We start from the raw sequence: 27,869 nt of genomic DNA on the forward strand, positions 1-27,869 counted from the left end.
TGAAGGAAGAGCATTTGAGATAGAAGGTAAACAATACATAAAGGATTTTAGTAACAGAAAAAAGGCCAGCAGGAGTCAGGGAACCAGATCATGGTTAATTAGCATACTGACTTAACTGGTACTCTTACACCAACCTAAAAAATGGAAAGACATTCCAAGAGACTGTCAATGGCCAAAAAAACCCCAGAAATTTTTGTTTTAACTAGGATCAGCAAATTTTATGAATATCCCTTATCCTTAGCATTTATTTCTGTAACATTTTATAACTTTAAAATTGCTTTTACAACAACTCAACCTTCACAACAACCCTAAGAAGTATATACATATAATACATGTAATATGCCATGTTATTACAGACAAGGTTTGTTTTGTTTTCTTTTTTTAATCAAGGTTGCAAAGACTAAAGACAAATGTCATATAATTTGCTGGATAAGTGGTAGAATCAGAAAGTGTGTTTTATGGCTGCTAAGTGAATGAAATATTCCTCCTGTGATACCATGCTACCCTTCCTAGGAGCAACTGTTTTCTTTTAAAACTAAAGTGGTATTTTAAAAACATGATCTTGGGTTGCAAAGATGTTGAAATAAGATTTCATTGATCCCATAAGATTAAGCCTCATACATTTTCCCTTAGGTTCAAATCATTACACCCACTGGGCAGGGGAGACTAGCAAAATCAACACCCTTTTAGTGAAGTAACTACACCTTACAATTTGATAGCAAAATCTGTGGCTATTAAAAATAAAGTAACTTTATCAAAGGCATTCATTCTATAATACTTTTGTAATAATCTGATTTGTGGCTAGAGTAACATATTCTCATCTAAGAGTCACATATTAAGAGGAACATTAAAAAATAGTGCATCCACAATGGATGGCAGAGATTCAGAAAATCATGCAGAATGGTTGAGGAAATGGGGCACTATTTGGCCTAGAGAGCACACATAAGGGAAGAATAAAGACTTAATTATGTGAAGGGTACTTAAATATTAAATCCTCAGAAAAAGAGCCCCAAACAGTTTATTTTAGCTTGTTACAAAGATACTCCTAATAAGGTTGTCCACAAATGGTAATGAGTAAATGAAGTAGTCAACTAATTTCCACAGTCAGAAACATCAAAAATCCCTACCTCTATTAATACTTTAAAAGTCATTCTTTGGGTAGAATACTGATAAAGCAGCAATTATCTGAGGAATTGTGCCATCAACCCCAGCTCCTAAAAACAGCTTAGAAAAAAACCCACATTGGGACTTCCCTGGTGGTGCAGTAGTTAAGACTCGGCTTCCAGCTCAGGGGGCACAGGTTCAACCCCTGGTTGGGGAACTAAGATCCCACATGCTGCCTGGTGCAGCCAAAAAAACCCCAAACAGAAAAAAACAAACCACATCTATAGAGATTTTCACATAAAAACAAGATTTATATAAAGAAAAATACTAAATCTAGTCTAATAGATGATCTCAGAGGCCCAAGATTCTATATAATTACAAAGTACCAGATTTTTAAATTTAAAATTGAAGACAGTAACTCACTACATTACAATGATTAGTTATAGTAATTGGAATAATTGGATTGTACGTAAACATATATATAATCCACACAAATAATGTAGGATCTTCGTATTTCTTAAACTTGTTGTACGTATTCTAACCACTAAAAATAGTCATTCCAGGTTTTTACTGTATTACCTGTATGAATGCTTTGGGTTACTTTATAAAAAATAGTGTACCTATTCAAAACAGTTTAACATACTGAAAAGAACATGAAAAATTTTTGCAGTAAACATAAAGGGTTACTTTTAACACAAAAGGCACAGAACTGTCAAACTCCTAAGTAAAAGATGGTGGAGCTAAGAGCACTTTTTTCCTATTCTAGCCTCTCATATTTTTTTTTTCTAGCCTCTCATATTAAAAAAAAAAAAAAAAATCCATTTTCAACAAAACATTCACGTAAGAAGTGGTCCAGAGAGATATGTCAGATAGCTTATTCTCAGTACCTCAAACGACAGGCTAAATGCAGGTTTCTATTTGGGACTGATAAATCCAGAAATAAAAATGTTTAGGACTGATGAATGTCCCAAAACACACATAGTTATCCTTTGTTCAAGTGATGAATCTGGAGCACAGATGAGCCATGAAAGAAGACTGTCCATTTAGAGACCCAGATCAATATATGGAAATTAGAAAATGGCAAAGGAGACAGAGCTGAGGGAACCAAGCTCAAGATGCTACTTTTAATGTCTGTAAGCAAACCATCGAGTTAAAGGAGAATCCTGGAGAAGCAGAATAATGAAGAAGAAGAGGTAACCATTACCAAACCTAGATACAGAACATGACAGACTACCCCAACACACTTCCCCACCCTCAAGCATCCCCAAGATGGTTTATATGTGAGTAAATAATGTGTTGATTCAAAGACAAGCAAAAATCCAAAGACTCAGCCTGGAACCTATTTGAAGAAACTGTAAAACAGAGCAAAGAAACAAACAAGACAAGTGAAGAACATACTTTTCAAAAGACTTACCCCCCACCCAGAAAAAAAAATTTTTTTTTAATTTAAAAGAAACAAACAAAAGACCTACACAAATAAACAAATAGAAGAGTTCAGACAAATAGTATTCCATATCCCTGAAGAGATTATAGGAGCTGTTTTTGTTTTTTAAGAGGAAAGTCCTCAAAAAGGTAAAACAAAACACTAGGTTCAAGTACAACATAACAGAAGGAAATGAAAGCAAACTTTTGGCACTTAAGAAACAAAGCAAAAATCTTACAGAAAAGATAACTTAATAAACTTAATAATCAATATATAATACCTCAATCCACAAGAAATGAAAAGAAAAACATTCAAAGAAAACAACAAAAATATCCCTGAAATAAACATTTGAGTTGGAAGAATGAAAGGTATACCATAGCACAAGAAAGGCTGATGCAGAATAATCAATACTACAGCATACACTTGAAGTTAATAAACTCTAATGAAAAGGAAATTCAGGGACTTCCCTGGTGGCACAGTGGTTAAGAATCCGCCTGCCAATGCAGGGGACACAGGTTCGAGCCCTGGTCTGGGAAGATCCCACATGCCACGGAGCAACTAAGCCCATGTGCCACAACTACTGAAGCTCGTGCGCCTAGAGCCCGTGCTCCAAAACAAGAGAAGCCACAGCAATGAAAAGCCTGTGCACCGCAGCGGAAGAGTAGCCCCCGCTCACCACAACTAGAGAAAGCCCATGCGCAGCAACAAAGACCCAACGCAGCCAAATAAATAAATTAATTAATTTTTAAAAAAAAGGAAATTCATAGGGATATTGAGGTTAGGAATAGATGCTGGCAGGAAAAGTTAGTCACCTAAAATGCATGACGGAGGAGAGAGACAAAGGAAGATAGGCAGCTTTTGGCAATTGATGCTGTTGAAAGAATAATGGGGAACAATATTTGCAAAACTAGGGGGAATATATATATCTAGTGATAACTGGACTTCAAATAAAAACAAGAAAGATATTCTCAAGCATGAAAGAACTCAGGTAACGGCACCTGAGTTCCAAATGAGACAAATCTTCTGACAATGATCTATGGTCAAAAAAATGTATGAAAATAAAAGATATTTTCAGGAATATAAAAACTGAAGTAAAAGAACAGTCTGCAAGTACTCAATCCATTTCAATATATAATACATTTTTAATAAGACTAAGCAACTCTTTAAAAAAATTTTTTAAACTGAAGTATAATTTACAATGTTGTGTTAGTTTCAAGTGTACAACAAAGTGATTCAGTTACATATATTTATCTTTTTCAGATTCTTTTCTATTATAGGTTATTATAAGATATTGAGTATAGTTCCCTGTGCTATACAGGTCCTTGTTATTTACCTACTTTATATAATAGTAGGGTGTATTTATTAATCCCAAACTCCTAATTTATCTCCCCCTACCCTCCACTATCCCCTTTGGTAACCGTGAGTTTGTTTTCGATGTCTGTGAGTCTCTTTCTGTTTTGTAAATTAGTTCATTTGTATCATTTTTGTAGATTCCACATATAAGTGATATCATATATTTGTCTTTCTCTGACTTACTTCACTTAATATGATATCTCTAAGTCCATACATGTTCCTGCAAATGTCATTTTTTCATTCTTTCATTCTTTTTTATGGCTAATATTCCACTGTGCGTGTACACACACACACACCCCACATCTTCTTTATCCATTCATCTCTCAATGGACATTTAGGTTGCTTCCATGTCTTGGGTATTGTAAATAGTGCTGCTATGAACACTGGGCGTGCATGTATCTTTTCTAATTAGAGTTTTCTGCCAATATATGTCCTGGAGTGGGATTGCAGGATCATATGGTAGCTCTATTTTTAGCTTTTTAAGTAACCTCCATAGTGTTCTCCATAGTGGCTACACCAATTTACATTCCCACCAGCAGTGAAGGAGGGTTCCTTTTTCTCCACACCCTCTCCAGCATTTAGTATTTGTAGACTTATTTTTAATAATGGTCATTCTGACTGGTGTGAGGTGATACCTCATTGCATAAACTACTCTTTTAATCAAAGTCATTTTATAGATTTGACTTTGGAAATAAACGTTTTACATGGTATCAAGCAAAATTAGATTACTATTAAAAGTACTTTGCAAATACTGAAAATAATATGAATACAATGAACCCAAACTCCATATCCAGTTGGTGGTGTGGCATAACTATGCCAAGAAGAACTATTCTAAATGACTTTAAAACAGTAACTTGATTTCACATCTCTAGTGAGATATACCTTACAAGCTCCCCCACCAACCCCACCAAAAAAACGTAAACTATTTTCCATAATCACAGTGCTGTTAGTAGAGTCACAGATAATCTGAGACTCTTGACTGTGAAGTGTGGAATAAAACAAATGACTTTTCCTCACTGAAAACGGGAATCTTCTGCACTGGAAGTAAGGAGAGACAGATTTTAGGTAATGAATTGAAATAAAAATCCCTTGGTCCTGAAATTAAACTGGAAGTATTAGTATGAACTCATGGTGTATTTTCTCCTTAGCTTTGTCCACGGAAATGCCTAATAATGGCCAACTGAGTATCAGTAAACAATACAAGTGTTGAAATAACTTTCTAGGCCCAAAATGGAGTGTTCCTGCCCTTGGTGTAACATCAGCAAACCAAAACTTAGATGAACTCTGGAGTCCCCGTAAATGTTTCACTTGACCATAAACACAGTATATTCAGCCAGCCAATTCCCAAACATCAAGCCAATTCTGGGTGTTCTAACCCCTGTCTAACCCCTAACAAGGTTGACTATGTGGTCCCAGCCAATCATATATTTTCTATTTGTCTTTTCTTTATTCTTTTTTTTTTGGCTGTGCCAGGCAGCATGTGGAATCGTAGTTTCCTGACCAGGGTTCGAACCCGTGCCCCTTGCGTTGGGAGCATGGAGTTTTAACTACTGCACCACCAGGGAAGTCCCTGTTCTTTATTCTTTATCCTATAAAAGGTTCTTGTCTTCTGCCCATTTTGCAGTTCTCTGAAGTAAGACTGTCCACTTCATGAAATGTTAAATAAAGTTTGTTTGTATCACCTAAATGGTCTTAATCATTTATTAACACAAGAGACGGTAATCTCTAAATACCATTTCCCAGTAAAATAAAACCAAGACCTCTTAGAGAAACTGCTAATTTTCCAGGTCTGAAGCAAGAAACATACAAGTCTGGAATATTTCAGTTTCCAAGTTTCTGCAATCACGTCAAAGACGACGAATAAGAATACGGTCAAAAGGACTCAGAAGCCAACATGAATAAGTTTACATTGGCCAAAGAGGATAATGGATGAATATCAATAATACTTTCAATGAATTCAAACACATCAAATATGTTAAAAATACATGAATTCCTAATATTAAAAAACTCATTCATTGGTCATATTTGGAGGATGCTAGGAAACAAGTCATTTTGAAAATCAGCAAATAAAGAGAGAGAATCAAGCCCTTCCTATATAAACTGTACTTCGGGCAACCAGATAGTTACAGTTGGTAAGGGCAAGTTTCCCTTTACAGAACTATTTCAACTAATAAAAAACGCCTAACAACTAGAATGTCACCACTCTGCAATCCCTAACAAATCAATGAATCCAGGCAATGAACAAAGCCTGCTAAAAATGACAAAAATAGAGATGACCAGACATCATGAACCTAATTAAAGTACACACCACCACATGTAAAACTGTCCTAAGGGAGAAAAAACCTTAATCTGATTAAGTTCCCAAATTTAATTACCAATTTACAGGAAATACAACAGTCAGAAGAACATGTAAAATACCACGCTGGGAATGTAATCAGCAATATTCAGACTGTGGGTAACTACAGGACAACCTGATTTCTTTAACAAAATAACTGCAAGAAAAATGGAGAGAAAACCTATAGATTTTAAAAGAGATTTAGTAAGGGCCAATGCAACAAACAGACTGAGGAAAGGGGTGGGGGGTGGTCGTAACTCAAGTCAACTTTTAAATTTTTTTATGAAGCAAACTGAGGAAATGTGAATGTTAACTGGGTATTTGATGTTTAAGAATTATCTTTATGGAAATATGTTAATATAAATGTTTCAGACATTACATGAAAAAAAAAAAAAGAATTATCTTGCTGGGGGATGGGGTGTGGGGGAGGATTGGGAGTTTGGGATTAGCAGGTGCAAACTATTATACAGAATGGATAAACAGCAACATCCTCTTATATAGCACAGAAAACTATATTCAGTGTCCTGTAATAAACCATAATGGAAAAGAATATGAAAAATAATATACATATGTATAACTGAATCACTTTGCTGTACACCAGAAACACACTGTAAATCAAATATACTTCAATACAATTTTGTTAAAAAGAATTACTGTGCTTTTTTTAAAAAAGATGTGATAACAGTATTGAGGTTAGGTTTATATAAATAGATGAAATTATAACTGGGATCTGCTTTAAAACAACTGAGGAGAATGGGTTAGATGAAACAAGATTGGTCATGACTTCAAATGAAGGTAGATGATAGATTCATGGGGGTTATATTATACTACTCGTGTGTGTGAGTAGTATAAATAAATTTTACTTACTTAATTTTAATATAAATTTTACTTATGTAATAAATTTTAATTTTTAACTTTTATTTTATTATATTTTTATAAATGAAATAAATTTGTAATTTTAATAAAATGTTTTAAAATTATATTTACAGAGACTATCATTTAAAGAACAGTATAAAATGTTTTTATAAACTACTTTTAATGCAAAGACAAAAAATACTCAAAAGTGTTAAAAAGCTGAGTAGAAAAACCAGAGTTGATTTTTCTATATTTTACTTACATAATTTCTTTAATAATGACAACAAATATTTTTAAAGAAAAGAACAACTATAGGAGTTACTCTCTAAAGCAGGGGTCCCCAAGCCCTGGGCCTCGAACTAGCAGCCGCACCGCGGGAGGTGAGCGGTGGTGAGCAGTGGGCAAGGAGCAAAGCTTCATCTGCGCTCCCCATCGCTCCCATTACCGCCTGAACCATCACCCTCTCCCTCCCGCATCCCCGCCCATTTTTTCCATGAAACCGATCACTGGTGCTAAAAAGGTTGGGGACTGCTCCTCTAAAGAACATCATAAAATCCTGACTGAGGGGGCAAATTAAATTCTAAACTTGTTTTTTCATCTATAAAATGGTAATACTAACTAGCTCGTTGTTCATGTTTAGGGAACTCATACATCTAATACATTCAATAAACATTCCTTCTTTCCACTTGTCAGTAGGAGAAATAACAAAGGGAACACAATCCTAGCCAACCTATTAGTCTAAGCCCCAAAAAGTATGGCACTAAAATATATTAGGCATCTAAGAACTGCAATAAGCCTTTACATATCACCAAAGGAAATCAAGACAGAGTCAAGAACTAGAACCCTGCTCCCATCCCAGTTCTAAATTCCTAATCATTCTAAAAGTAAAAGAGAGGGGACTATCTGCAAAGGTAGCACTGAGGACACACTTGTCTAAAGAATATCTGTAGACACTGAAAACCTCAGCCATAGGCTGAAACCAAGCATTGTAACATTTACCTTCAAAATTAATTACTTATTAATTTATTCCTTCTTTCATTCCAATTGCATTTGAACACTTACTAAATGCTAGGTATAAGAGACATAAACTAAAGGACAGTCCCACACCATGAGGTCTTGGGAGTAGGGAAGATGATCAAACCAATTAAAATATAGTATTAAATTGACCAGATCACGCAGAGCCTTGCTGGGGTAAATTCAGACAGTGCCACCATATTTCCCACTTCAAGTTAAAGTTGCAGGTGTCCCAGCAATCAGCTCCTTCAATGTCTAAGATACAATCATACTACCCAAGGGAACATGCCCTCCCTAAGGAGCCCTCACACAATAACAACAGGGATATGAAGGCCTAGCCATTTGGGCCCCCCATGGGACAACTCTGATACCCATCCCAGAATTCCCCATGGAGTTGATGAAGATTTCCACTGTAGTTCTCCTTCTGTCCAATTCTGTTTCCAATCAGTCCTCCTCCTCCTACAGGTGTTGAAACCTTATAAATAACCTGCATTCCAAAATGTCTCATATCTGCTTCCAAAGAACAGCAACAGAGGCCCAGCTTAGGGAGTTTGAGCTTTAAATTGAGTTGGACAGAGACACACAAAAGATTTTAAAATGGCAAAGAGACTATTAGCTATACATTTTAGAAAGGCCACTCTGACAAAAAGTGGAAGATGTTTTATAGTAGGGGCTGTCAGGGGGTCAAACTTGGGGCTAGATGACCTTCCAATCCAGAGTCTCTAATTTCCTTCTACCTCTTTGTCTTCCGTGAACAATTACAAAGAGATTCAACATAGGAATGTTGTGGGTTCCGATCTCACATCTGCCACTTTCAGGCAGAATACCAGTGGGCAAAAATATTTAATGTCTTTGAACCTTAGTGTAAAATGGAACAATACTACCCACTACGCATCCTGCATGACTGTAACAAGAATGTGAGAACTGACATAAAATCACATTAAAAATAATGCCTGGAACACTGTAAATGCTTGAATGGTTGCTATGACGAGAGAACTGACTGTGCACAGAATTACTGAACTGACAGAATGTTTAGCATTTTTCACTTAACACTGTAAGATCAATCCATGTTGTTCCACAAAATAGTCTCACTGCTTCTTAGTATACCTTGTTGATGGACACTTGGTTGTTTCCAACTTTGGGCTATCACAATATATGGTTTTTTGATCAATGTATATATGCATTTCTGTTTGGTACACACACAGAAACAGAACTGCTGGGTCATAAGTGATATGTTCAACAACTAAAACAGCTTCTGAGATGCTAGTATCAATTTTCTTAATCTGCATGGTTATTAATAGCTATGTTCGTTTTATGAAAATTCATCTGCACACTTACGATTTATGAATTGTTTGGTATATACATTTTACTTCAGTAAAAAGCTGATTAGGAGTTACTCAGTCTTCCTCAGTCTCTCCCATGTATACATGTTATTAAATCTTTGAAAAAAAAGCTCACACACACACAAGAAGAGTATGTGACACAGAGCAGATGTTTAAATAGTAGCTGCATGAAACTGTTAGGTCACATTCTGACCAACACAGCTTTCAGAATGAGCCTAAGGAATTAATCCAAATAAAGGAAAAGGAGGGTAAGTCTTCACTGGCAAGGTGGTATTGGATTTGGTTCTTGAAAGAACAGAATTCCAAGAAACGCATTTAGAACTGGACTTAAAGGGCCCTGAAACTTTTTACTGAGGAGCTTTGACTTTGTTCTGTAGTAAGAGGACCACTGAAGGTATTAGAACAACGAACTTAAGCACTATAATTTGTTAAAGCAGCATCAAATGTAATAAACTCCATAAGCATACACACCTGCTTTTTCAATGTACCAGAGAAACAGTGCTACATGAAAAGAAAAAAATCAAATAGAAATATATAATTCTAAGAATTGAGCTTTTCCATTAGAGAGCAGAGCAGAAGAGTTGCCCAAGCTTGAGTTTCTAGGAATCTATCCTACATACATACTGACAGATATATGCATGCAAGAAATGACCTTGTAACAACACTGTCAATAGCAAAAAAAAAAAAAAATTTTATATAACCTAAATGTCATCAATAGTGAAGTAAATTCTATGTGATTCATCCATACCATGGTTTACTATGCACCCTTAAAAGAATGAAGAAGCTTTTTGTGTATGGATAAGGAATCGTTTCCAGGATAAACTAGTTAACTAAATAAATTAAATAAATCAAGATGCAGAACAGTTTATACTGTATGCCACCATATGAAAAGGGATGGGAAATATTTCCCTATTTTCTATATGCAAATATCTTTGTAAGGACAGTTAAGAAATAGGTAGTATCAATTGCCTATGGGTAGGAGAAAATGGGTAGCTAGAGTAATCAGGTTAATATATTACCTAGTTTTTTAAATTTATTTATTTATTTATTTATTTATTTTTGGCTGCAGTGGGTCTTCATTGCTGTGCGCGGGCTTTCTCTAGTTGTGGTGAGCGGGGGCTACTCTTCATTGTGGTGTGCGGGCTTCTCATTTTGGTGGTTTCTCTTGTTGTGGAACACAGGTTCTAGGCTCGCGGGCTTCAGCAGTTGTGGCACGACGGCTCAGTAGTTGTGGCTCGCGGGCTTAGTTGTTCTGCGGCATGTGGGATCTTCCTGGACCAGGACTCGAACCCGTGTCCCCTGCACTGGCCAGGGAAGTCCCACTATATTATCTATTTTAAAAATAAAATTAGGGCTTCCCTGGTGGTGGGGGGTACTTCCCTGGTGGTCCAGTAGTTAAGAATCCACCTTCCAATGCCGGGAACGTGGGTTCAATCCCTGGTCGGGGAACTAAGATCCCACATGCCGTGGGGCAATTAAGTCCACGTGCCACAACTAGGGAGCCCAAGTGCCGCAACTACTGAGCCCATGTGCTCTGGAGCCACAACTAAGACCTGACGCAGCCAAATAAATAATAAAAAATTAAAAAAAGATTGTGGGGGGACAAACTGAAATTTCTCCAAAGATATACAATTAAGCACATGAAAAGATGCTCAGCATCATTAACTCTAAATCAAAACTACAATGAGATACCAGTTCACACCCACTAGAATGGCTAAAAGCAAAGACACACAATAACAAGTATTAGTGAGGATCAAGAAAAACTAGAGCCTTCATACACTGCTCCTAGAAGTGAAAAGTTGATAGTGTTCTGGAAAACAGTCTAGCAGTTCTTTAGAAAGTCAGAGTTACCATATGACCCAGCAATTCCATTTTTTGGTATATATCCTCAAAATTTAAAATAAACATCCACCCAAAACTTGTAAATGAATGTTGACAGCCACAATATTCACAACAGCCAAAAAGTGGAACCAAACCTAAATATCTAAATGCATGTTCCAACATGGATCAACCCTGAAAACTTACGCTAGTGAAAGAAGGCAGAAACAAAAGGCCTCATATGGTATGATTCCATTTATATGAAATGTCCAGAAAGGCAAATCCATGGAAGCACAAAGTAGGTTAGTGGTTACCAGGGGCTGGAGGGAGGGAGAAATGGAAAGCAACTGCTAATGGATTCAGGTGTTTCTTTCTGGGGTGATGAAAACATTCTGGAGTTAGATGGTGACAGCTGAACAACCTTGTGAAAGCTCTCTTTTATATATTAAACTGAAATCACTTGAAATAAGGGGCAAAAGTTACTTTTCATGCAACATACCCACAAAAATTTCCAATTTTCTTTTCACTGCATACTCATTCCTTTAATGGTGCTTGTTTTCTCACTAGTTTACTTACATGCTGTATTTCCTGCTGGCTGGCTCGGTAGTTTTTCTTGGTTAAATTGTCCACCAGGTAGCTGATTTGAGACAAGGCCAGCGAGAGCGAGTCAAGATTCATTGCTGGTTGGGGCGGAAGCAGGCGGCCGAGCCCGGCGCAAAATCACCATTATTCCCCTTTAGTCACCTCAGAGGCAGGTTAATGCTTTCTTTGTAATTAGCCTATATCTGGTGTCTGTACAGTGTCTTCAGTTCTTTACCAGGGGTCTTACTCTGTTCTGAAACATGGCACCTGTTTAAAAAAAAAAAAAAAAAAGATATTTTTAATTAGTTAATTTTTTATTAGAGTTAAAAAGGGTTAAATAACCATCTTTCCATCTTAATACCTGAAATACCACTAAGGATCTTTTAAAAAAATTAAGATCGGGCTTCCCTGGTGGCGCAGTGGTTAAGAATCCGCCTGCCAATGCAGGGGACACGGGTTCGAGCCCTGGTCTGGGAAGATCCCACATGCCACGGAGCAACTAAGCCCATGTGCCACAACTACTGAGCCTGCGCATCTGGAGCCTGTGCTCCCCAACGAGAGAGGCCGTGACACTGAGAGGCCCGCGCACCGCGATGAAGAGTGGCCCCCGCTCACCGCAACTAGAGAAAGCCCTCACACAGAAACGAAGACCCAACGCAGCCAAAAATAAAAATAAATAAATAAATAAAATTTTTTTTAAAAAGAAAAAAAATTAAGATGTCTCAACCACTATTGATAAAAGATGCCAAGTTTTAAAAATTAGGTAGGGCTGGTATAAAAAAAATATATCACACCCACCCCCCCCACAAAAAAGTTGTCGTTTTAGCAAGACGTCCTATAATATTTGAGGCTTCTACTCTATCAATTTCAATGATAATTTATACTATTCCCTTTAGAAGCCACAGAAAAGTACTTAAGTAAAATTAGGGTCTGTGGAAAGAAACACTCATCTGACATTTTCAATCCCTCTTCTCACACTATCTACAACTTATTTATAAGATCCCATCTATTCACCTTACTACTTATGTACTGCTTCAGAATCATACAATAGTTTGGTCTTAAAGTTGTATCTTAGGATATATGTTTCAGGTATTTGAACGGCTAGCTTAAAAGTAAGTTAAGGGCCTCAGAACCCAAATTCCTTCCTGCACTAGGAAAATTTAGAAAGGGAAGCTTGAAGCAGCAATATAACTAAAATGACAGGATGCTTATCATTTTAATTCCAACAACCTGCTCAGTCAGAGGAACTATTCTGTATCACAACACAAAAAAACAAACAAACAAAAAACACCACAAGTTTTTTTAAGAATTCACCAAGTACCACTGCTGAAACAAAAATCTTTGAATGCGAGGAGCTAAGCTTGTCCACAGCTTCATGATCTGAAATCTGCTCATACTTTCATTAACATCAGAACTTACTATGTAAGGTAAAGAAAATTCATGAAGATTAAAAGCTCCTTGGTAAGGGCATTTAAGCCTTTATCTTTAATAACTTATTAACAATGTAGAAAGACTACACTGTTCCTACATTTTTGTTCTGTTTTGTTCATACAAAGCAAAGATTCTACCTATGCTATCCTTTTCCGCATTCTCCTTAAAAAAAAAAGTAAGAGAATCTTGGGAATGTGGCAAGGTATTTTTGTTTATTCTAAAGTAATAACATATGAGAAGTTAAAGATAAATTGTGCTTATATCTATCCATTATATGTAACTAAACTTGCTTGCTATAAATTCTTAGAGCAAGTTGTTCCTTCATATTACGATGACAGCATATTTTCTGTATCAGACTAGCAAAAATCCAAGTTTGAGAACACACCATAAAACAGAGGACTTATCAGATTGTTAACAACATTATTAACTGGTACCATCTTTTCTGAAACTGAAAGTGGCAATGTTGTAAAAAGTGTTTCTTACACTACCCCTGAACCTAAATTCCACAATTAAGACTGTATCCCTCCATGTACATTGCCTCAAGAACTCAAAGGAAACAGAGGTTTTGACTGAAATACTGTGTATCATAGCAAAAAGAAAGTGCAGCAAAAAGTAACTGCTTAAATAAATTATGGTATATCCAAACAAGGCAGTTGTTAAAAAGAATGAAGCAAAACTGTGCAGGAAAGATACTCATTAAGACAAAAAAAAGGACACAGATGAGAATTCCCTGGTGGTCCAGTGGTTAGCACTTGGCATTCTCACTACTGTGGTCCCAGGTTCAATCCCTGTCCGGGAAACTAAAGATCCTGCAAGCTGCACAGTGCGGCCAAAAAACTAAACTAAAACTAAAACAATAAAATAAAATGTTCATTCTTAGTGCCAAATATAATTCAAAGTATTCTTAATTTTTACAAGTTGTGTTCAGCTAAAACTGTATTATTCAAAGTATATTATTCACATGAACAGTAGTTACTTTACACTATATTACACACATCTAATAATTATTATTCACAATTACATACAAAAAGGCAATAGATGATAAGAGCTTGCAAGACATAAAGTCTCTCCTTGCTCAGAATTTGTATCACAAATGCTGACACAGAGGGACAACAGAATCACTTTATCATGAAACAGATGTGATCACAGCCTATTTTAATTATTTTTTTACCTATGGTACAGCACAAATCCAGCAAAACAAGTGTTGAACAACCTTCCAAGAAAATGAATTCCTGATACTTTGGCACTTCAACTTTATCTTCTCTTCTGATATGAGTCCCATGAAAAGGGTTCCAACTTCTCCATGTTAACATCTAAAGGCTGTGAAGGAGGGAATTCCCTGGCGGTCCAGTGGTTAGGACTCGGCGCTTTCGCTGCCAGGACCCAGGTTCAATCCCTGGTTGGGCAGCTAATATCCCACGAGCCTCGAGGCATGGCCAAAAAAAAAAAAAGACTGCGAAGGATAAAAATACTAGTGTAACACAAATTTCAACAAGCCAATCTTCATTACATGAGCAAGTTAATGCATTAAACTAATGACCAATATTGAACCATCACCTTACGAGATCTATTAGTAGGATGACAACATAATTTATTAACCAAAGTAGGACGCTTCTGAAAATAAAGAGGGTACCATTAACAATTTACACCAAGACAACAGGTATAAACTAGGACATGTGATCACCTTAACCATCCAGAAGCCTCAGACAAGCTGATCCCTCCCTCCAAGATACACTTTTGTTACTTGGTTTCTAAAATGCCATTTCACTGGTCTCTTGTTCTCAGTCTCCTTTACTGGCCCTTCCTCTTTTGACTTCACAGTATTGGAGTCCTTGGACTTCTCTATATTCACTTTCTTGATATACTTCAGTCTTACGGCTTTCAAAACCACCTACAGCAATAACTCCTATAAGTTCTTTCTCCAACCCAAATTTCTCAGGATGTCTAGAAATATATTATTTAACTTCCTAATGACATCTCAAATATTGTACGACATATTCAAGACTGAGCTCCTGGGACTTCCCTGGTGGTCCAGTGGTTAAGACTCCGCACTTCCAATGCAGGGGGCTCGGGTTCGATCCCTGGTCAGGGAACCAAGATCCCACATGCCGTGTGGCACAGCCAAAAAAAAAAAAAAAGAGCTCCTGATCTTCACACCCTGCCCCCCATAATGTTCCACCCCATACGTGTTAACCCCATCTCAGTTGATACCAACTCTGTCCTTAAAGTTACTCAGGCCAAATTCTTAGACTCCCCACTCCCCATAATCAATCTATCAAAAAATTCTTTTGGCTCTACCTATAAAATATACACAGAACCCAGTCGTTTCTCACCATAGCTATGATAACAAAGCACCATCATTTCTCACTTCAATTACTATGTTAACTTCCTAACTAGTCTCCCTGCTTTCACCCTTGCTCCCTACAAGTCTATTCTCAACACAACAGCCAAAGAAAAAGACTTTTCAAATATAAAAAACTCAGGGCTTCCCTGGTGATGCAGTGGTTGAGAAACCGCCTGTCAGTGCAGGGGACACGGGTTCGATCCCTGGTCCGGGAAGATCCTGCATACCGCGGAGCAACTAAGCCTCTGTGCCACAACTACTGAGCCTGCGCTCTAGAGCCCGCGAGCCACAACCACTGAGCCCACATGCCACAACTACTGAAGCCCGCAGGCCTAGAGCCCGTGCTCCGCAACAAGAGAAGCCACCAGAATGAGAAGCCCGCAAACCGCAACGAAGAGTGTGCCCCGCTCGCCACAACCAGAGAAAAACCCGAGCGCAGCAATGAAGACCCAATGCAGCCAGAAACAATAAATAAATAAAATAAAATAATAAAATAAATAAATTTATTTAAAAAAAAAAAAAAAACTCAAGATAGGTCATCCTGTGCTCAAAACCCTCCACTGACTCAGAATGGAAGCCTGAGCCCTTATAATGGCCTATGAACGAACACAGCTTGATGGAACCTAGCCACCGGTACTCTTCTGGCCTTCCTCTTCTTCACTCCCCCTTGCTCAATTCCCTTTAGCTACAATGGCCTCCTTGCTGCTTCTCCAGCACACTCTCACCTTAGATGCCTCTGCCTGGAATCCTCTTCTTCCAGATACCCAGATGGCTAACTACCTCACTTCTTCAAGTCTACACAAATGTCACCTTCTCAGTGAGGATCACCCTGACCACAAAATTGCAACCCCCCCCTTTTTTCCACATTACATCACCAAACATGGGTAACATATTTATATTTGCCCATCTCCTCATATGTAAATTCCATGAAGGCATTGATCATAATTGTCTATTGTTCACCAACTTATTACAAGCACTACATGGCCCACAGTAGGAGCTCACTACATATTTGAAGAGCTGTAAACTGAAGCTTAGGATTTTGCAACCTATATTTTGACTCTACCAAAAGGCATGGAAACCCACTGAAATTTTCCTAGTCAGAAATAACAATCACACGAGAGGAAATAACAATCACATGAGAGGAAATAACAGATGATTTTTAATTTAATTGCCTCAGTGGCATACACTATCAAGTTGTTAAGACCCTTCCAATTAACCTTTAGCATCATAATGTGTATATATAAATTGGGTCACAATGTTTTATAGGCCATGTTTATTGAAATATGTTAGGTGCAAAGCTACAATGTGACTATTCAACAGCTTTCCACTAAAATGTTAAATTCTTTCAAGATCACTAAATTTGAGATTCCAAGATATTCCTTAACTGTAAGGAATTTCTGGCCCAGGAGCATTCTATTTGTATATGCAGTGCCTAGTATTGGTCTCCATAATACACCAGGGACTCAGGGACTTTAAATAATTATTAATTTCCTATTAAGGCAAAGTCTTAAAGAACAGTTCAAAAACAGCTACCACTTCAATAGGCCTCCTTATCTTCATTATTAAAAATGTACACAGGCATACGGCTTCCAAAACCCCAAAGGACTTGTTATCACAGCGCTGGGATTTCAACAGTGGAAACAATAATAGCAATAATCTTGCAACAAAAACACTAAATCCTTCCAAGCAGTAATTCTACTACTGTTATTCCCCCCAGCATTTCTCAATTTAACACTATGAATGAAAGGGCACTGACATTTGACAGCAATATACTATAAGACAGCTGTTACCTGAACAGTGATAACAAAAAATCTCCCAAAGATACGGTTGTATAAAAAGTAAAACAGCAATTCTGGAAGACTGTTTAAGTGTGTTCTCAATATTTTTCCTAATATTAAAAATTTTAGAAACAATCTATATATCCATCAGTGAAGGATTATCTACCTAAATGCAATGGAATCCCACCCAACATATGAAACAGACATTCAAAACGTAGTTTTGCTGTAAACGTTCACTACACACTGGAAAATGAAAGAAAGCTTATAAAATGGTATGTAGAAGTCCAACTTATGTAAAATTACTTCACATTTTAACTGGAGAACACTACACAGTATTACAAATTCTTTCCTGAACATCCAATCTAAGGAATACCAAAGCAGTTGTGGTTTATAGTTAATCCTCTAAGTGTTAATGTAAAAGAATACCCATGACACTGACTGAAAAGCTGCAGTACTCTGAACAGCATGATCCCATCCCATAAACACATTCATGTTAACATGTGCAGAAAAAATAAGCTCTAGATTAACAGAGATTACAGACAGGCTTTCACTTAAAATTCCATTTTTAAAGAAGTCCAAGAAATCTATACACTTCACACATGTAACATATGCACAATGTTATTCACTGCAGCAATATTTATCATAGCAAAGGAATGGCCATGAGGTGGTGACTGGTGAATAAACATCTCGGACTATGTACAAAGTAGTCTACTCTTTGTTTAAGCTTTAATTTCTATATATATGCTACTTTTTGTTTTGTATATATGCATACATATACATAGCTGCTATTTTGCAAAAAATACACAGGAAAGATCAGACATAAACTAATAAAAAGTTACCTATACTGGAGTGGGTGAGAACTGGGTAGAAAACATAGAAATCAGAACAAAAATTCACAGATTATATCTTTTATATGGTTTTGACTTTTGAACCATATTTATGTTTGAAATTTAATTAAATAAGAAAAAAACTAATATCAAGCACAAAGAATGAACTGGAATATCAAGCTGATAACAAAGAACACAGTGAAAACGAATATTTCAAGAAACTACTGAACACAGTATGTGAACATCCTTGAGGTACAGTGGGATATATTTTTAAGGACAGAGAAAATTCAAAGAAATTTGACTCAATAAGCTTACTGTTAGCAATAATATTTTATTGCAATTTTAAGCTACTTTTATATATTACTGGATACAGCAAATACATTATTAGGAATCCAGATTCAGTGCAGATCAATGTAGTAAAGATGAAACTTTAAAAAACCTGAAATATTTAATTCGAAATAGAAGTATCAACAGGAACTCATTTTTAAAATTTCCTAATTGAGTCTAATAAAACATACTAGATTGTACAATGAAAACTACAAAACTTTGTTTAAAGAAATCAACAGAAAGATGACAGGAAGAGGGGACTTTCCCTTGTGGTGCAGTGGTTAAGAATCCACCTGCCAGTGCAAGGGTCACGGGTTCAAGCCATCGACCGGGAAGATCCCACATGCTGCGGAGCAACTAAGCCCGTGTGCCACAACTACTGAGCCCATGTGCCACAACTGAAGCCCGCACACCTAGAGCCTGTGCTCTGCAACAGGAGAAGCCACCGCAATGAGAGAAGCCTGCGCACCACAACGAAGAGTAGTCCCCGCTCGCCACAACTAGAGAAAGCCTGTGTGCAGCAACGAAGATCCAACACAGACAAAAGAAGACAAAAATAAATAAATAAATAAACTTAAAAAAAAAAAAATGACAGGAACAAATGGAAGGACATTCCGTGTTCATGGATTGAAAGAGTTAATATTGTTAAAATGTCCCTGGTACCCAAAGCCATCTATAGATTCAACAGAATCCCTATCAAAATTCCAACGGCATTTTCCATAGGAAAAACAAAAATCCAAAAATTTTTATGAAACCACAAAAGATGCTGAATAGCCAAAGCAATCATAAAAAAGAAAAAAACCAGGGACTTCCCTGGTGGCACAGTGGTTAAGAATCCACCTGCCAATGCAGGGGACGTGGGTTCAAGCCCTGGTCTGGGAAGATTCCACATGCTGCAGAGCAACTAAGCCCATGCGCCACAACTACTGAGCCTGCGCCCTAGAGCCCACGAGCCACAACTACTGAGCCCATGTGCCACAACTACTGAAGCCCACACACCTAGACCCCATGCTCCACAACAAGAGAAGCCACAATGAGAAGCTCACGCACCGCAAGGAAGAGTAGCCCCTGCTAGCCACAACTAGAAAAAGCCCATGCACAGCAACGAAAACCCAACGCAGCCAAAAATAAATAAATAAATAAATTTAAAAATAAATAAATAAAATGCACATCCAGTCATGTGGGTCACAATTTAAAAAAACCACCAACAACAAGGCCACAACAAACTTAAAAGCAAAAGAAACAATTAACAAAATTAAAAGAGAACCTACAGGGCTTCCCTGGTGGCACAGTGGTTAAGAATCCACCTGTCAATGCAGGGGACACGGGTTCGAGCCCTGGTCCAGGAAGATACCACATACCTCAGAGCAACTAAGTCCGTGTGCCACAACTACTGAGCCTGTGCTCTAGAGCCCACAAGCCACAACTACTGAGCCCACGTGCCTAGAGCCCGTGCTCTGCAACAAGAGAAGCCACAATGAGAAGCCTGTGCACCACAACGAACAGTAGCCCCTGCTCGCCGCAATTAGAGAAAGCCCGCATGCAGCAACGAAGACCCAATGCGGCCAAAAATAAATAAATAAAATAAATAAATTTATTTATTAAAAAGAAGAGAACCTACAGAAAGGGAGAGAATATTGGCAAACCATGTATCAGATAAGGGGTTAATATTCAAAGTTCATAAAGAACTCATTCAACTCAGTAACACAAAAACAAAACAAATGTGATTTAAAAATGGGAAGAGGAACTAAGTAGACAAAGATGACATCACAATAGCCAACAGGTACATTAAAACTCTAATCCGCAGGGAAATGCAAATCAAAACCACGATATCACCTCACACCGGTAAGAATGGCTATCAATAGGAAGACAACAGGTAAGTGTTGGCGAGGATGTGGAGAAAAGGGAACCCCTATGCACTGTTGGTGGGATTATAAACTGTTTCGGTCACTGTGGAGAACAATGTGGAGGTTCTTCAGAAAATTAAAAACTACCATACAATCCAACAATCCCACTTCTGCGTATACATCCAAAGATGAAAATAGGTTATCAAAGAGGTATCTGTACTCCCATGTTTACTGCAGTATTATTCACAATAGCCAACATATGGAAACAACCTAAGTGTCCATCAATGGACGAATGTATAAAGATGCAGTATGTACAGCGGACCCTTGAATGACACAGGTTTGAACTATGTGGGTCCACCTATACGCAGGTTTTGTCACTAAATATGTACTACGGCACTACACGATCTGTGGTTAGATGTGGAACTGCACATAATGACACTAACTGTAAAGTTATATGTGGGAACTGATGCCCCTAATTCCACATTGTTCAAGAGTCAACTCTGTATACAATGGAATTCTATTCAGCCATGAGGGGGAAAAAACATCCTGCCATTGGCTGTAACATGGTTGGGTCCTGAGGACATTATGCTAAGTGAGATGAGTCAAAGACCATGACTTCCCTTCTATTCCACAAAGAAAAACCCCTCACCAAACTTATAGATACAGAGAACTGATAACTGATTGATGGTTTCCAGAGGTACGCACGTATTAAATTTTTATGTGAAGGTGGTCAAAAGGTACAAGCTTCCATTTATAAAGTAAATAAGTCCTGGGGACGTAATGTACAACATTTAGAATGTACAACTTTTAGAATAAATCTTGAAAGTCAGGAAAAAAGGAAAAAACAGATTTTTTCATAACTATGTGTGGTGATGTTTAGATTTATTGTGATCATTTTGAAATATATGCAAATTTCAAATCATTACGTTGTACACCTGAAACTAATATGTTAAGTGTATCTTAATAAAAAATAAATTAAGGGACTTCCCTGGTGGCGCAGTGGTTAAGAATCTGCCTGCCAGCCAATGCAGGGGACACCGGTTCGAGCCCTGGTCCAGGAAGATCCCACATGCCGCGGAGCAACTAAGCCCACGCGCCAAAACTACTGAGCCTGCGCTCTAGAGCCTGCAAGCCGCAACTACTGAAGCCTGCGTGCCTAGAGCCCATGCTCCACAACAAGAGAAGCCACCGCAACGAAAAGCCTGCGCGCTGCAATGAAGACCCAGAGCAGCCAAAAATAAATAAATAAAATAAATAAATTTATTTAAAAATTAATTAATTAAAATGTAAAAAAATTGAACTTGAAAAAACAGAGTGGAATGGTGGTTACCAGGGGGTGGGGGACTGGGTGTTTAAAGGTACACACTTGCAACTAGTAGATAAATAAGTCCTGGAGATCTAATACACAGTACAGTGATTACACACAACAAAACTGTATTATAAACATTAAATCTGCTAAGATCTTAACTGTCCCCACCACTAGAAAAAATGATAATTATACATTGATAGAGGTGTTAGCTAACACTACAATGGCAATCATACTGCAATATAAATGTATCAAATCAATGTGTTATACACCTTAAATGATACCCCAAAAGCAATGAGCCCATCTAACTTCTGGATCATGGTTTCTAAATACTAAAAAGAACCAAGGTTCCTTGGAGGTATGACTAACAAGGAAGATGTAAGGTGAGTTTGGCTCATCCTATGACAAAAATAGGAAACACTCAAAAATTTCAAGGGGATAATGTCAGAGAGAAACGAGCCAATTAAAAGGATTCTTCTAATTTTGGGTCTATCTGAGCACCAAAAGGAACTTATAATCAATGTTTCTATAATCTTCCCTAAATGCAGCATCATTTAGAAATGCTTGAGGGAACAAAACATAGAGATAATCTGGTGATTTTACTATTGCCAATCTGTATACTCTAAATTGTTAATTTATCTCAAACATATATTTTTGAATCCACACACACTGGTGATCAAGTTTACTTTTTGCAGCCACAAATTTCTTCCTACGAATTCTAAGTTCTTTATATGTGTGCAGATGAAGAAAATTCCAAACAGTTAAGCATCCTGACATAAACAGAAGATTAAATGAAAATGTGTTATCTAAATCTGAAATTTCAGTAAGCCACTATGGATAAAAGTTCCTTCCAATAAATCATAGGGTAAAAAAATTGACTACGACTATAATACAGTGAATAAGAATCCCTAAATCCATGATTATACTTAAAGAGGAAGGACAAGATGCACCAGAAGGGTGCTGGCTAACAAATTTAGAAAGTATAAAAGAAAAATAAAGTTACCATTGTGTAATACCCCTGACCAGTATAAAAACTGATTCAGGCAAGAATCACCAATGCCTAAAAAACCTCAGGTGAAAGTCTGCTGGGACATTTGTACAGTATTACCCAACAGATTACCTACTAATTACAAAGGGAAAAAAATGTCCCTCTACCATAGAGATATGGCTGTCACTACCTTGAGTAAATGGTCAAGTTACTAATGGTGAGCCTACCCAACAAATGTGCCTACTGATGTGTTGCAATATGAAGTGTCACTTTGGAGTATTCTTGCCAAAGATGGCTAACATAAACCTAACCACACCTCTACACCTATCAATTCACAGGAAATAAAGGGTTTTAAGGAACAAGTTTAACTATACATGAGAACCTAATCAGACAAATCCAAGTGTTGGATTATTCTACCAGACCACTGGCCTACAATCGCCAGCCAGAGAGAAAGTCAGCAGGAAGAGAGAGGAATAAGTGGGGTCTGTTCTAGATTACAAAACCAAAATGAAAAGGTTTAATGTGAACAGTAATCTGAGCTTGATTCAAAAAAGCTATAAAAGGGTGGTCCAGTGATTAAGACTCCGCGCTCCCAATGCAAGGGGCCCAGGTTCGATCCCTGGTCAGGGAACTAGATCCCACATGCCGCAACTAAGAGACCATATGCCTCAACTAAGACCTGCCGCAGCCAAATAAATAAATATTTTTTTAAAAAAGCTATAAAAGATAGTCTTGAGGCATCTGGGGAAGTTTTTAAACTGACTGGATATTATAAAAGTATTTAATATTCTGGAAGGGATAAATTGGGAGATTGGGATTGACATATACACACTACTATATACAAAATAGATCACTGATAAGGACTTACTGTATAGCACAGGGAACTCTACTCAACACTCTGTAATGGCCTACATGGGAAAGGAATCAGTGGATATATGTATGTGTGTAACTGATTCACTTTGATGTATACCTGAAACTAACACAACATTGTAAATCAACTATACTCTAATAAAAAATTTTTCTAAAAGTATTTAATATTCTTAGATGTAATATGACTATGCCAGAAGTCTTAATTTGTAGGAGATACAGGCTGAAACATCTGGGATCAAATACTTCAGTAAAAATATAAAAATATAGAGAAAATAAACATGGCAAAACATTAACCGTTTAATCTAGGAAGCAGTTATGGGATTGTTCACTGTATTATTCTTTGCATTTTTCTGTACGTGTGAAATTTTTCTTAACAAAACTGGGGATGGGGGCATGTATTACCTTTATAATTTAAAGCAGGAATTACAAGCATGTGATGGGATTTCCAAAAACTCACTTTGTACTCAAGTGTATTTTAATTTTTACAAGTATATGGTAATTTTTACAAAATGAAAATTTAAGCTAAGTTTAAGCAATTTTTAAAATAATTCAAAATTTAAAGCCATAAGACCAGTAACTACACATTAACACAAGGGTAAATGACCTTGAATAAGTGATGAACCTCTATGCTTCCCCCTCCCCATTTGTAAAATTAGGCCTCAACTATATCATAGCTTTCCCAAAAGGGTTTATCTTTAAGAGGCAGGAGGTATAGCAGGGATAAGGATCTCCTAAGCCCTCAAGGCAACAACAGGAGGTATCCATTACAAGCACAGTGGATGATGCTCTATCACCTCAACATCAGCTTTAACAGCTAGCTAAAAAGTAAGCAACTGTCAAATCTTTTCAGTGGAGCTGCTGGAGAAGTTTACAAACCACATGCTAAAGGAGTATAGCCAGGCAGACCAAATGTTACTGACTGGTCCAGAGTGATGATATGGTAAAGCTGAGTGGTTGGCTTCTGACAGGAGCAATTAATACCCTTAAATCTCTTGTCTTCTCTGTTTAAGTGGCATCCAAGACAGCTGCAATGCTGCTATGCACACAAACTCTCAAATTAAAGCTTCATCTTTACTTTCACATCATTTTTAATGTTGGGCTCAAAATACATTCACATTTTTCTAAAGGTATTACATTTTGTCAATAAAAAAGGATGAGCCTTTATCTTTAAGCATTTCAATTTTAAATTTTTGAATGGCTCGAAGAAATGTTTTAAATGTATCACATATTTATTTATGCAAATGAGGCTTCTCTTTGATGATGACTGTCAACAATTTGGAGACTGTTAAAATGTATGGAGCCTTTTCAAGCATAAAACCGACATAAACCTGGTAACAGAAACAAGCTCAAATTCACTAAACTTTGAAAATATTTTTAATTGAAAAATTTTACTATTATCATCCCTTATTTTATCAGGATTATGCAAAATGTCAAATGCTCCTTTTTCATTTCACTCCAGTGTACCATAAAAATCATCTGCTAGAGGTGGCCCTCCTATTAATTCAAACACTTGAGCCTAACCATATACCATGCACATAACTTTAGATGCTATAGAAAACACAAAAGTAAACACTGATCTCAAGGGGCTTAACAGAATACAGAATTTACTGTAATGCTTGCAACTAAGGCAACTGTATATAAGAATTGGGAGAAGAGAGGTATTTAAAATGCTGATTCCTGGGAATTCCCTGGCTATCCAGTGTTTAGGACTCAGAGCTTTCACTGCCCCGGGCAGGGGTTCAATCCTTGGTCAGGGAACTAAGATCCTGCAAGCTGCGCAGCATGGCCAAAAAAAATAATTAAAAAATTAAAAATAAATAAAATGCTGATTCTTAAGCATCACCCTACACCAAAAGAGTCAAAATCTTTGGGGAAAGAGAACAGGACACTGCATTTTAAACTTTGGAGGTGATTCTTATGCATTTTAAAGTTAGAAAACCACTGACTTTACAAATAGCTCTGGGACTAGTTTAAGGAAAGTATAGCTTGAGGCAATCTCTTGCTACTAAGATAAGGAAAGCCCCTCCCACTGATTCCTTTTTTTCCTCCCCTTAATTTCTTTCAGCTGGACCAAAGACAGGCCTGTAAAAACACTTTGGTTTCCCATAGCAACTTTCACAGTTATCACCTAACTTGCTCTAGGTTTAAGTACCAATAGGTACTTTAAGAAGCCAAATAGACCAGACCCAAGGCTATCAGTTTACTGAACCCCCAACTTCCAGTATTAAAAATACATAGAATTCTGAGGTCTACTAATACCAAAGTCTGACCTTGAAAATTCCCAAGTCTTAAAAGTAGCATCCTGACTAGAAGAAGCTGAGTTGAGCCTTCTTCTCTCATTCATTTTCTACAATTATGGAAATGTTCCACAACTGCACTGTTCAATGTGGCAGCTACTAACCACATGTGGCTACTTGAAATGTGGCTAGGGTGACTGAAAAACTGAATTTTTAATATTTTACTTAATTTTAACTAATCTTAGTATAAAATTAGGGGCTTCCCTGGCGGTCAAGTGGTTAAGACTCCACGCTTCCAATGCAGGGGGCTCAGGTTCGATTGCTGGTTAGGGAATTAAGATACCACATGCCTTGTGGCGCGGCCAAAAAAAAAAAGGCCACATGTGGGTAGTGTTACCATAATGGACAAAGTTGAAAAGTACTAATGGCCCATATAAATCAGGGAAAAGTATCTACTCTAGCATCCAGAAGCAACCATTACTAATTTTCCCAGATGTCTCACTTCTTCCTTTGGTTTTAAGAGAGCTCACTATTTTCTACAGAACTTCATGACCAACTAAGCACTAACTTAAAACAAAATACATATCCTGATATTTAATATTCCTCCAGGAGGCAGGGACTTTAGATTTACACTGCACAGTTCCAAGCCATTCATCCAAAATGTTGGCTCACTTATTAAAATTTCAGTTATAATTACTGTGTACATAATAGGATAACTTATGGGAGCATAATCACAACAAACACTTAAGTACTAGAATTGTTCTAAGCATTTTACATACAGTTGACCCTTAAACAACAGGGGCTTGAAATGAAAGGGTCCACTTATATGTGGATTTTTTTCAATATAGTACTATATCCAAAGTTGTTTGAATCTATGGATAAAAAGAGCCAACTGTAAAGTTACCTGTGAATTTTTGACTTCAAAGCTGTTGGTGCTCCAACTCTCATGCTGTTCAAGGGTCAACTATATTAGTTTATTTAAACCTGATAACTCGTTGAGGAAGGTATTATCCCAACTTTAAAGAGAAAGTTTAACTTGCAGCTAGTAAGTAGTAGAGTTGTGAAGACATGATAATAATAGAGAAATAGATGTATGATTTTAAAAACTTGTATTATAACTTCAAAATCAATATTTTAAAGAGTCTAATTGTTTTGGGGTTTTTTTGTGTTTTTTTGGCTGTGTTAAGTCTTCGTTGCTGCACGCGGGCCTTCTCTAGTTGCTTCGTTGCAGTGTGCAGGCTTCTCATTGCAGTGGCTTCTCTTGTTGCAGAGCATGGGCTCTAGGCACGTGGGCTTAGTAGTTGTGGCACACCGGCTTAGCTGCCGACTTAGCTGCTCTGCAGCATGTGGGATCTTCCCGGACCAGAGATCAAACCCGTGTCCTCCTGCATTGGCAGGCAGATTCTTAACCACTGTGCCACCAGGGAAGTCCCTAACTGTTTTAATGCCATTTCCTGATATAAATATCTCTAACCTTACAGAAAGCGATGAATAGTAAGAGCTTTAGGCCCCTAAACCCCCATCTCTGCACTCTGTCTTTTAACTCATTTCTTTTTCATCCAGGAAATGACCAACTCTTTTTTTTTTTTAAGATTTACTTTATTATTTATTTTATTTTATTTATTTTTGGCTGCATAGGTCTTAGTTGCGGCACGCGGGATCTTCCATTGAGGCATGCAAAATCTTTTGTTGCGGCGCGCGGGCTTCTCTCTTGTTGTGGCATGTGGGTTTTCTCTCTAGTTGTGCGGGCAGGATCCAAGGTGCATGGGCTCTGTAGTTGTGGCGTGCAGGTTCCATAGCATGTGGTCCCTGTAGTTTGCGGCACACAGGCTCCCTAGTTGAGGCACGCCAGCTCAGTGGCCCCGCAGCATGTGGGATCTTAGTTCCCTGACCAGGGATCCAACCCACGTCCCCTGCTTTGCAAGGTGGGTTCTTTACCACTGGACCACCAGGGAAGTCCCAGACCAACTGTTTGAAACATATCAACTGAGAACTGCCTAGGTATCCATCAAAAGGGCACTGGTTAAGTAAATCATAAAATGGAATATCATTTAACACTAAAAAAAAGGAGCTAGAAAGGTTGGAAA

At 37.4% G+C, this 27,869-nt stretch overlaps 1 protein-coding gene across 12 annotated transcripts in view; it reads right to left on the reverse strand.

Annotated features, from left to right (window-relative positions):
• Positions 1 to 27,869, reverse strand: part of CNOT1 (CCR4-NOT transcription complex subunit 1) — a 103,573-nt gene that overhangs the window by 64,188 nt on the left and 11,516 nt on the right. For 11 of the 12 annotated variants that reach the window (XM_082439468.1, XM_082439476.1, XM_082439474.1 and 8 more), the window contains one exon: positions 11,822 to 12,094. In XM_082439468.1, coding sequence (XP_082295594.1) covers positions 11,822 to 11,923 — 102 coding nt within the window. In that variant the 5' untranslated portion in view covers positions 11,924 to 12,094. Of the gene's footprint in view, positions 1 to 11,821; positions 12,095 to 14,429; positions 14,705 to 27,869 lie in introns of those variants that run through there. The other variant, XM_082439473.1, reaches the window with a different exon arrangement.

This window comes from Balaenoptera physalus (assembly GCF_965194825.1).
Source record: "Balaenoptera physalus genome assembly, chromosome: 19".
In the NCBI taxonomy this organism is placed as follows: domain Eukaryota; kingdom Metazoa; phylum Chordata; class Mammalia; order Artiodactyla; family Balaenopteridae; genus Balaenoptera; species Balaenoptera physalus.